Source organism: Pseudorca crassidens, chromosome 11 (assembly GCF_039906515.1).
Source record: "Pseudorca crassidens isolate mPseCra1 chromosome 11, mPseCra1.hap1, whole genome shotgun sequence".
In the NCBI taxonomy this organism is placed as follows: Eukaryota; Metazoa; Chordata; class Mammalia; order Artiodactyla; family Delphinidae; genus Pseudorca; species Pseudorca crassidens.
The window spans coordinates 39258496-39271292 of record NC_090306.1 but is presented as its reverse complement, the minus strand read 5'-3'; the positions used below and the strand labels follow the sequence as shown (position 1 = coordinate 39271292).

The 12797-nt window shown below is 36.9% G+C and overlaps 1 protein-coding gene across 2 annotated transcripts in view; it reads left to right on the top strand.

Annotated features, from left to right (window-relative positions):
• The window catches only part of NELL2 (neural EGFL like 2), a 377275-nt gene that overhangs the window by 92387 nt on the left and 272091 nt on the right, over nucleotides 1-12797 (top strand). For both annotated transcript variants that reach the window (XM_067696278.1, XM_067696277.1), the window contains exons 9-10: nucleotides 660-788; nucleotides 2277-2379. In XM_067696278.1, coding sequence (XP_067552379.1) covers nucleotides 660-788; nucleotides 2277-2379 — 232 coding nt within the window. The remainder of the gene's footprint in view (nucleotides 1-659; nucleotides 789-2276; nucleotides 2380-12797) is intronic.

Here is a 12797-nt window from a genome sequence, read left to right as displayed (position 1 = left end):
ATTTTTAAAAATGGAAAATGCTTCTCTGCATCGTGGATGATGCTATTTTGACTTAGCCTTCTTTTCCGTCCTATAAATCCTGCTTTTTTCCCCCAAAGGCAGGGGGCAAGTTTACTACAAAAAGAAGGGGGGAAAAAATCCTTTCTTTTAAATTAAAGTCTTAAGTCATTTGCAGCAACATGGGCGGACCTAGAGATTATCACACTAATTAAGTAAGTCAGAAAGAGAAAGCCAGTTACCATACGATATCACTTATATGTAGAATCTAAAATATGACACAAATGAACTTACCTACGAAACAGAAAAAGACTCACACACGTAGAGAACAGACTTGTGGTTGCCAAGGGAGAGGTGGGTGAGGGAGGGATGGATTGGGAGTTTGGGATTAGCAGATGCAAACCATTATATAGAGAGTGGATAAACAATAAGGGCCTACCATATAGCACAGGGAACTATATTCAATATCCCGTAATAAATCACAATGGAAAAGAATAAAATGAAAAAAATAAAGGCTTATGTATATTTATAATAAATAGTTGATGGGCACAGCCATCATTACAGCTATTCATCTGAAAAACAGTCAGATGCCTGTTGGAGTATTTTGCCTTTCTGCATTGCTGGAATGGTGAACAATATGAACCCCTTCCTTTGTGCCACAGCTGTCTCGAGCCGAACAGCGAATGAATAGATTGGACCAGTGCTATTGTGAAAGGACTTGCACCATGAAGGGAACCACCTACCGAGAACTCGAGTCGTGGACAGACGGCTGTAAGAACTGCACATGCCTGGTATGGCTTTTGCTGGAGTTCAGACTAAGGGAACTCAGATGTCCCCACCCTTTAAAAATTTATTAAAACAATGTCATCATGAAAATTTCGGGACCCATTTCCTCAAAACACAACACTAAAGTGGCAGCAAACCCGGTCAAATCTAAAGGACTGTGCGTTGCCTTATTAAAGACACTTTCTAGCCTATAAAGATGATTACGGTTTCAGAATGCTATAAAGTTTTAAGTTTACTGGTCCGCACATGAAGTTAACAACTTAAATTGGGTCAGTAAAGGGATTCCCAAAGGATTCTATCCTGTTATCCTTAACTTTTCCAGGGATTTTCCCCTCATGTTTTATTAATGCATTTTGATAAAACTAAATTAAGTGCAACAGGAAATACTGTGTCCAGATTGGGCTGTGCAAACAAATAATGGAGTTTAAATAATCTTTAAAAGTTTACTAATACAGCGGAATACAAATTATAGAGTATAAATAAGTTTGAGTTTTCTAATTGCTCACTAATTAAGTAGAATATTTAGTGCATTATTATTTCAAACATGTAAGTTCATTTTCAAAGACAAGTTCAAAAGGAGTTTAGTTTTGAACTTTTAAATTCCATATGAATTACCTGTTAAAATTGGTTGACTGTAAAGAAGTCAGAGGTCTAAAAAATTTTTTTCCCAAGTTCATCCAGTTTATTCAAAAGTGGGAGATCATGACGTAAGAAGGTCAAAGTTAGCTGTGAAATAACCGTACAGGTGTGTCTGTGTGTGCCTGCTTTGTATGATTTCTATTCAGGAACATATATTCCTATTAAAGTCATAGCATTTTACAAATACAGTAAAACCTTCCCAACTTGTTAAATGGGTGCCAAAAATCAAATTGAGTAAAATACAAGATGTGGTATGTGAAGTCAATAAAACGACTAGAAAAGCAGCTAACCTACCTGGGAGCTCTGGGTGACCTTCGGGAATCAAATTCCTTGAGGTCCCCTTTGCCGTTTGGCACCTCTTGTGATGACTGTCAGCATCAATTCATGGTGGTGGCCTGTCCAAGCTTAAATATCCTTGGGAAGATTTCTGCATCCTGAGACTGGGTCTCCAGCACGGCAGCAGCTATTCCAAAAATCTCCTCGTTTGTTGATGCTCATTTTGTGAGTCATCTGGGGAGACACGAGTGCCCCAGGCTGACCCTCAGCCTGCTGTTTCTCTGTCAGCAGGTGCCCTTCCCTCCACACCTGTCCTCATCCACTTCACAACAGGAGGTGAGAACTCTAGCTCAGTTGCTGGACAGAAGGTGGAGCCAATCACCATCTGTGTTATGACCCAGTTTGCATTACTGTGGGTTTTACTGTATTATGGGTTTTGCTGTATAATAACCAAAGAGAATAGTGGTATTTATGACATTTTACATGAAGAGTTTGAAATTTAAGAAATATATTAAACAATACTTGAAAGCTACCAAGCTGCAACTTGGAAATTCTTTAAAATACTGTTTTCTTCTCAGAATGGAACCATCCAGTGTGAAACTCTGATTTGCCCAAATCCTGACTGCCCCCTCAAGTCGGCTCTTGCATACGTGGATGGCAAGTGCTGTAAGGAATGCAAACGTGAGCATAACTTTTATGATGAATACTTTTTTGGCAAAAATAAAGCTTTGTATTAGTAAATATTCACCCATCATTGGTTTAATCTGGGTAAGCTAAATAGCTTTTAGAAATGATGGAAATACCTTCTCTATTTTGGTTGAGCAGTTCTTTTCCACTTAAAAGTGCTATACTTGTATTTTAGCAAGAAAGTTTTTCTTGGAGGAATCTATTCTGTACAGTGACAGTAGTGGCAAAGATATGTAAGAAACTCAGTGGAAGGCACTTCTCTCATTAACACTGCTTGATACAAATACCTCTCAACTAGGTTGAGAATAGTCCACACTCAGTCAAGATAAACAAGAAAATCCAAGATACAAGTGACCTTCAACAGCAGAAGATACAAAACTCTATTAGTCCAAACCACAGAAGTGCACATTGTTATAGGATTGTCCAGTGTGGACAGGGCAGGGCCATTATCTTAATTCATAAAAGAGGCTCATGCCACTGAATGAGGAAGCCATCTGCCTTTCAGCAGCTGTTGTATGCAGTTCACTTCTGATGTCTGGAAATGCTCTTTGAATCGATAACTATCCTCAAATGGGTTCTAAATCATTTATTTAATAACATAAATCATCGCATCTCTGTTACTTACACTTTAAAAGATTGCCTTAAGTCCATGTTAAAAGTAGCATTTAAAATTTAGCTACTATTTTTTTTTTTTTACCATGCAATAGTAACATATATGAAAACTGGGTTGTTATAAAGTTTGCAGACTATATAGGGCTATGTAAGTGCAGTATAAGCATACACACGCATGCACGCGCACGCACACAAGACAGAAAGGGGGGAGGGCAAGGGAGAGGGAAGGAGAGGAAAACAAAAGTAACAGCTGCTTTTCCTAGGGTTTTTATGCTCACTGGTCTCCGTTACCACCGCCATACCTTACTCTTGCCTACGCAGTGTGCAGGGTGCTCCTTCTGGCGAGAGTGACAAGTTATCAGAGAAAAATCAGGAAGTCGCTTTGTAGTCCATTGATTTAATTCCCTCAGGAGCTCGTGTATATTTAATTTTGTTAGACTTTACCTTGAAGCCAGTCCATTTCATGAGAGTGTATTAGCCTAGTCAAGTAGATTTGGCTGGACCAGGAAAGGTTGAATGCAGTCGTTCTCACACATGTCACCAGCTAATTTCCTTGGTGAGGGGTAATCTGAGTTCTTCCTTGAACTTTTATTAATAATGAAAAGCTTGTGACGATATTCTGTAGTTTTCTTTGTAGATGCTTGGAGGTAGGAGGAAGAAGGGCCCTCTGTAGGACTTATATTCATTACACAACAGTAGCAGGAATCATACTTTTGGCTTTTATTTCTTTCATCCTTTCCACTGATACTTCTGCATTGTTACCTGTGAATATTTACATTCACATTTACATTAAGTGATGTTGATTTTATTAGAGACAGGCTGATTGGAATAATGGACCATCATGATAGATGGATTAGTCAGAAGTTGTGAATTTCAGGTCTGCTTTTACCATTTGTCTCTGTTACCAGCAGTAAGCTGCCTATTCAATCAGACTGTGCTTGAAATCTTCCCAGAAAGCATGTAGTTAGACTTCATAAAATGGTAAAATATTTTGAAATTCATTAATACAAAGTGCTTCTGGCAGACTTTGGTGTTAATGATTGGAAAGTAACTGTATGTCATACATAAAATAGTGAAAGCTGCAAATAAGTGATCAATGAGGGGACCATAGCATCACTGGAGAAGTGTCAAAATAATTCATTCGAGTCTTCCGTTTCATACGGTTAAAAAATAATAAAGATTAAGTGACTTTGTCTTTCTGGTCATATTCAGTGATATGAGTGCCGTGGAATATAAAGGATTTGTGTCCTATGGTTGGTTGTATTTCGAGTATTTGAACCTCTGATTCTGATGAATTCAACATTTTACGAGGGCTAGCATATTTTCAGTTAACACCCATAGATTTTTTTTTCCTATGAGAAATAAGTATTTAGTTCATACGGTAAACATTATTAGAGATTATTTGGGAATGTGTCTCATGCACAAATTTTTTTATGCAGAAAAGAAATGACGTAACTGTTTATTGAGTATAATTTATATACTATATAAATATGTATATAGCATATACATATATATACTATGTAATTTACCCATTAAAAAAGTATACAATTCAGTATATTTTAGTATGTTTGTAAGGTTGTTCAACCATCATCACTACCTAATTCCAGGACATTTTCATTATGCCACAAAGATACCCCATAACCGTTAAGAATCATTCTGCCCGCCCCCCCCGCCGCCAACCCCTGGCAACCGCTAATCTACCTTCTGTTCCTATGTATTTGCTTATTCTGGGCATTTCAGATAAATGCAATATACAATATCCACATGCATAAATTTAAAAACGGTCACTAGAAATATTTCAGGAAATGTGCTTCTGAAAAGTTTTGCAAAAAATATTTTATAAAGGATAAATAATATTTACAATAAATTTAATAATCATTAGCTGACTTGTTTAGATAGTTCAGATTTTCATATGTGCTGAAAGTGGGAGAAGCTAATAGTTATACAGATCCATGATGTTCTGTGTGTGTGTGTATGTGTGTGTGTGTGTGTTTCACTGTTACATATGAGGGGAAGGAAACAGTATCATTTTCCTATGTAAATTTCCCCAGTAGCATCAGTGTTATAATTTACAAGAACTTAATTTCAGTGGAATATAATTTCTATGTGTTTTACTTTTTAAAACACAAACATAAGCCTTCCTCTTTATTATTATTATTTTTATTGGAGTAAAATTGATTTACAATGTTGTGTTAGTTTCTGCTATACAATGAAGTGAATCAGCTATATGTATACCTATATCCCCTCTCTTGGACCTCCCTCCCACCCCCCATCCCACCCATCTAGGTCATCACAGAGCACCGAACTGAGCTCCCTGTGCTATACAGCAAGTTCCCACTAGCTATCTGTTTTACACACGGTAGTGTATTTATGTCAAACCTAATCTCCCAATTCATCCCACCCTCCCCTTCCCCCTCTGTGTCCACATGTCTGTTCTCTACATCTGCGTTTCTATTCCTGCCCTATAAGTAGGTTCATCTGTACCATTTTTCTAGATTCCACATATATACGTTAATATACGATATTTGTTTTTCTCTTTCTGGCTTGCTTCACTCTGTATGACGTACTCTAGGTCCATCCACATCTCTACAAATGACCCAGTTTTGTTCCTTTTTATGGCTGAGTAATATTCCATTGTAATATTCCATCTTCTTTATCCATTCATCTATCGCTGGACATTTAGGTTGCTTCCATATCCTGGCTATATAGTGTTGCAGTGAAAACTGTGGTACATGACTCTTTGAATTACGGTTTTCTCAGGATATATGCCCAGTAGTGGGGTTGCTGGGTCATATGGTAGTTCTATTTTTAATTTTTTTAAAGACCCTTCATACTGTTCTCCATAGTGGCTGTATCAAATTACATTCCCACCAACAGGACAGGAGGGTTCCCTTTTCTCCACACCCTCTCCAGCATAAAAAATGGGCAGAAGACCTAAATAGACATTTCACCACAGCCTTCCTCTTACACACTGCACTCATTTGATCTTTGAAACTCTTTGGCCCGATAGCCTTTTTTTTTTTTTTTTTTTCTGGCACGCGGGCCTCTTACTGTTGTGGCCTCTCCCGTTGTGGAGCACAGGCTCCGGACGCGCAGGCTCAGCGGCCATGGCTCATGGGCCCAGCCGCTCCGCGGCATGTGGGATCTTCCCGGACCGGGGCACGAACCCGTGTCCCCTGCATCGGCAGGCGGACTCTCAACCACTGCGCCACCAGGGAAGCCCCCGATAGCCTTTTTTAATGGCATAAAATTAACAAAGTATATTCTTTAGTGAGAACTATTTAAAGAGATTAATCATTTATTGTTTCTAAAGCCCTCGGAAGGGAAAACATGTAACCTAACCGCTGAACTGTTACTCTGCCAAGGCTGAAAGGAACGAAGCACTTGCACGCGGCCAGTCCTTTCTGCTGTTCTTTATTTACTGCTTTCAGCCTTGCTGCGTCAGAGCTGTTTGTGCAACTCTGAGCAGCCCTATTTTGCAGCCTGCTTTATATTTTCCCTCTGTAACTTCAGCTCTAGCCCTTTATCCACACATAAATACTGTTGAATAGTAAGAAGGTTGTTGTTCTGGGAAAGAAGTCAGAGAGAACCAAGCCTGTCACTTTTCTTTATTTGACTGGACATAAGCGAAGTGTTGGGAGGAGGGGCTAAACCTTTTATGCCTCTACCATTGAGCCACTGTGGTGGAGTTAAACAGAGGGTGAAATCCAAAGGCAGGAATGCACCAGTGCCAAATCATTAAGGTAATAATAGTCACAACTCTAATGAAGTCATATCACTTCCTCAGATTAGGAGGCACATACTTGGCTCCTCAGGTGAACCTCACAGTAACTGTATAAGGTAGGCATTGTCTCCATCTTCCTCATTAGAGGGATTATGTGACTTGCCCAAGAACACACATTTAGTTAGATGCGCCAGAGAAATTCTATCTGAAAGTGCTGTGCTTTGCCAGCCTACTTCCCTCTTCAGAACCACCTGCTGTAATTAATCTCGGTGATCTCCTTTCATCGACTGTAACTAAGCTTACCATTCAAAGCCATTTGGGGTTCTGGCTAAGTCTAGGTGAAACTACAAAGTAAGCAGAGTACCACTCTGTTTACTTTTCAGCCACCTCTGCCATACCCTTTATTCCAGTCACAGGCTCTCAACTAGCCAACAGCAAGATGGACTGACTCAAATTCAAGGCAGCTCTAGAAAATGTAAAGTATAAATATTTTGGGTGACATTAAATCTGAAATAGGATGAAGTCAAACTAATTAAAGTACATAAAATCTCAACCCAGTTTAAAAAATTGTCAGAAAATAATCAACTAAAGTTCTAGGAAATAGAAAGTTACTAAAATCACTGAACTTAGAAAACATTTTTAAAGTATTCAGTGAATTCATTTATTTTCTTTCCGTGGACTGTAGATTCAAGTTTGAACACAGACCTCTGCTTCACAGAAAAAGTGATTCATGAAAATAGGGAATCTGAAGCAAATCTGAACTAATGCTGTAATGACTTTTGCAGAAAAGGCTATGTTTTAATAAACAACAACAAGGAAGGCGGATTTCCTCTCCATTTCTAGAAAGGCATCAAATACAGGAAATGTGAATGTGACCATCAGAATTGGTTGGTGCTTGCCTAGTAGCCATAGTTATTTTAATTGGTGTTTTCTCAAAGAGGCCAGATTTATATGAATAAATTAAAATTATTATTTTGGCTGAACAAAATCAGGGTTTTAATATGTAATATAGATTACATTTTAATATGTTTTGTGCTGATTAGACATCATATTGTTTTAAACTTAATTTAAAAACCCTCATAGCTTAGATAAAATGGACTTTTGATATCTTTGCATACTGAGTGGTTAAGCATGTGGGTTATAGAGTTAGATTTTCTGGGTTTGAATTCTGGTTCTACTGCTTATTAGCTGTGCAACTTCGGTCAAGTTACTTAACCTCTCGGAGTCTCAGTTTCCTCATCCGTGATATTATATGTAAGGGTTGGTGTGAGGACTGAATGAGTAATATATGTAAAGTGCTTAGAACAAAGTTACCTATTATTACTGTTTTTATTAAAAGATGCGTGTATGTTTTTATTGATGAAAATACAAACTAGTGAAACTCATTGGGTCATAGATCTTAAAGCTATATAGGACCTAGAGATCTTCAGAATAGCAATTTGCTTTTGAGGAGGTAAAGCTTCAGTATCCCTATTTTACATAGGAATAATGAAGCCAGGGAGGTTAAATTGCTTTTCTAAGATCAAACAGTTAGTTTGTAATGCAAGGTAATTTTTTTTCAAATTCTGTTCTGATATACAGTACTACTCTTTTTAAAGGCCATTCCGCCCTCAATATTTTGGATAGGTCTTGACCAAGGTTTACACGTGGAACCAATTTATCATGCTTTATATATTCTTTTCAGTCTGGCTTCTTTCATTCAAAATCATGTTTGTGAGATTCATCCATATTTTTGCATGTAGATGTCGTTTATTCATACTTATTGCTGTATATGTTCCATTTGTGTTAATGTATCACAATCCAATCTACTATTGAAGAGTGAGTTAGGTGGTTTCCAGTTTTTGACTCTATAAATAGTCCTTCTGTAAGTGTTCTTTACACCTTTTTTGGTGTTATGCACGCCTGATGGGTATATACCTTAGAATTGTTTGGCCACAGGGTAAAAACTGTTTTATTCTATAGCAAAGCAGTTTTCCAAAGTGCTTATTCCAGTTTGGCCTCCCACCAATGGTGTATGAACATTCCAGTTGCTCTACAATCTCACCCACACTTGGCATTTTTAGTCTTTTTAATTTTAGGCATTATGATAAATTATACTGGTACATCATATTGTACTGTAGTTCAGATTTGCATTCCCCTGAAGACTAATGAAGATGAGCACTTTTTCATACATTTATGGACCATTTTCCCTAATTTTAAATAATACAAAATAAGAGTAGATTTTTAAATACAAACATTTCCCCAAAGAGCATTTTTCTTTTTCTGGGGGGTAGAAGATGGTAGTTTTGGAGGTTTGATTCTTTTATTTTCATGTTATCATGCAAATATGGATGATCTAGCCCTGTCACTTAAAATGCATAGCAAAGTAGGGACAGAGATTAAATGACAGTCACTCAAGTAAATTGGGGATTTTTTAAAGAAAGGAATGGCAGTAATGAAACTGACTCACAGACTTTTAAACATGTGAATATAGGGAGGAGGAAGAAAAAGCAATGGGATATAGTTCACCAAGAATCTTTGTTCTTAAAAAAAAGAAACGCATAATTTATATAGGCTACATTAAAAAAGAAAATAATTTTGGAGCAACATAACCAATAAACTTAGCTGTCTCTACAGTAATTCTGGAAGCATGGGAAATATGCAGTATGCATTGGAGGTTCTCATGAATGAACACGATTATAAATTATTGGGCTTTATAGAGACACGAGGGGCTACGTGACTAGAATGCTAATGCTGACTCGGGGGGATCTACGCAATAACGAAAAAGGTAGAAATAGCAATCAAAAGGAACGTGCGTTGTGTTACATATCAAACACAATATTTTTGGGAAGTTTCCTGAATGTCTGTGGTTATTAAGGAACATTATGTCAGCAAACAATTGAATGAGCTGAGCGCTCATGGTGTTGGTGTAAATCAAGTGCATGGCCCTGGTTTGGATTGTCTTTTCTCACCAAAATTACCTTAATTTAGTATTTAAAATAATCCTGGATAAAATCATAGAATTATGACACTTTTCTAATTCTGTAGGTAAGTATGAAGAAATGGGCAAGAAAATAGTTCACATGTGTATTAGTTAAGGTCATTGAACTTAGGATAGGGAGTATTTTCACTAAAGACGAATAGCTATGTTTTATTAAAGAGAGGTTTCATCAAGATAATCCTGTAGGCTTCCTGAACACTATCATTAATTTTGTGCTGAGTTTTTTCATAAACTCTTCAAACAGGCATTTGGCATCTTTTAAGCTATCTTTTAAGCATTATAAAAACTGATAAATATCAAATCAGAGGAAAAAACACGAACTGGCAATGTATTAATAAGCAAGAATAATTAACAATATAGCCTTCAGATTAATGACTGTATGAGACATTGCATGATACATTTTAATGATCTTTTAGCAAAATAAAAAAATCTATTGTTAATTTGTCAGCTTGTAGCAGAGCTGAGGTACCAAGAGAAGGCAGGGCAGAATTACAGGATGATGGCAATGTCACAATGATTTGCTGCTGTGTCCTGTACTCCACAGTTCTGAGATGTTTGACTCTTATCATTCTTTCTTCCTAATCCTACTACAGCATTTTAAAAAATTTATTTTACTCAAGTATAGTTGATTTACAATGTTGTGTTAATTCCTACTGTACAGCAAAGTGATTCAGATATATATATATATATATATATATATATATATATATATATAAAGCATTCTTTTTCATATTCTTTTCCATTATGGTTTATCACAGGATATTGAATATAGTTCCCTGTGCTATACAGTAGGACCTTGTTGTTTACCCATCTTATATATAATAGTTTGCATCTGCTAATCCCAAACTCCCAATCCACCCCTACCACCCCCCCTTGGCAACCAGCATTTTTAATGTTTTAACTAAAAATAATGCCTGCATACATTAAACCTTCATCCATCCAAAAAGATATAAAATAAAAAGTAAAAAATCTCCCTTCTCCTCCGTCCCCTGAACTTTTTTTTTTTTTTTCCCACCATGAAATCCCCTGAACTTCTAGTTCTTGTGTATCCTTCCAGGTGATTTTCAATGTATCCACTCACATATGCGTGTGTAGGCTTTTCATGTACAGTAAACGATGTCATACATCTTCCTGTACTTTTATCTTGGAGATGTTTCCATATCAACAAACTTTTAAAAACGGCTGCATAATACTCCACTGTATAATTTATCATAATGTTATTTCTTCCCCCTCAAAGGATATTTTTGTTGTTTCTGATTTGTTGTTGTGGTTTCTCTTATGAAAATCAATATTGTGGGATGTCATTCCTGCATAATCTTGGTGCACTTTTATATGGTTTTATACAGTAAATTGCTGAGGGTGGAATTTCTGGGTCAGAGACTGTGGCACTTTTAAATATTGTCAGCTTTTGCTCTCCAATTACTTTCTTGCTCTAAATTACAAAAAGCTGGGTGTTTTTCCCTTCTAGTGAGGAGCACTTGGTGGCAGCGCTGAGGGAAAACTGAAAACACCACTTTTCTCTCAGTTTCACGAGGTCTTTAAAAAGAGCACCAGGGGCATTTTTCTTTTTCCCAAGCAACTTTGACAAGGTAATATCAATTCATGGGAGATCCCTCCATGAAAGATAAGTCTATGGAAGCCTGAACTTTCTTGTTTTACCTCAAACAGTATTGTCTGGTGAGCTCATAGGAAATTATTATTAAAATTAATTGCTGTTCTGCATCTTTGGTAAATTCCATAGATGGCATGAGAATATATTGAATTTATTTTTTTCTGAAATGAAAGTGGTTTTCCAGAAGACATAACACGGGTACTGCCCTCTGATTTTGATGCCTTCTGTTGTGCCGATTTAATCATGTTTTATTTTAAAATAATAGAGAGTCCTCAGCCTCTAGTTCTTTACCCTGAATTGTAATTTCTCTTCATTATTAAGATCCTTGAATAAATGTATTTTGTGGATTTTATTATTTTTCATGCCCCATTACATTTTCTCAAAAGACTGTCTCTGCCCATCTAATGACATTGCTTAAATGGCCTCACACTCTTCAGAAGAAAGCTTTATGCAAATTTGTCTTTAATAATAATTAAATCAAACTGTCTAGCACAGTTCTAGGAGACTAAAAATGGGACTCTTTAGGTGATCAGAAGGCTAGTCCTTCTTAGTAGTGTAAGGCTTTGAAACGGGTGAGAGGATTTGAGATGTATACCAAAGCAAAAGAGTGAGAATTCATGGTAGACACAGTTTGAGAAAAGAAGAAACACTTACCTTGGAAAATGCAGCTTCTTATTTGCCATGTGGTTAGGTAATTGTTTTAAAAATGAGCTTATTTTCTTCTCAATAGAGATCAGACAAAATGGCATTTTGAAATTGGGAATAGGAGAAAACAGACATATGTAATTTAAAGCATCTTACAAGTTGATTTTGGCAATTTTGTGGAAAGTAGTAAGTCAGGAAGACCAACTGCATAATAAAGGTAAATGGACGTCATAGTGCCCATTGGAGAATAAAGCCATGACTCCCACCGTCCCCAACAGGAAGGATGAAATAGCAACTCAGCATCACCAGCCTCCCCTCTGGATGCCTGTGTGTGGCCTGTGCTCTCTGGTACATATTTGCAGACTGTGTAAAATTAGTATAGATTAAAAATTAGATGAAGAAAACATAATGATATAGGAGTTCAGTGTGAGGAAGGATCAGAAAAGGATTCTCTTTTTCAGTTTAGAGATGCTTGTGATAGAGTACAATTCAGGCACATTTCTTTTTATACAAAAGCTGGCCTCCAATTCAGAACTATTTAACTATAAAAATTACATATGAAATGACATGAAATTGCTTTAAAAGTCATTACTGGAGTTGGTGGTGGTAAGACTGGAGCCACATCCAACTCAGGAATGTTAAACTTGTAAAATATCTCTTCTTTGGAATGGCTGCTATAATCCCATGTCCTACTACTAGAATATTCTATCCACATTACATACTAGAACCTTTGCCTAGATTTTGCTTCTAAATCACAACAGCTGCTAGTTACACACTCTTCACTGCAGTTGCTGGAACGTTGCCTCTATTGTAGAACTGGCTATATGATCTCTGGACTT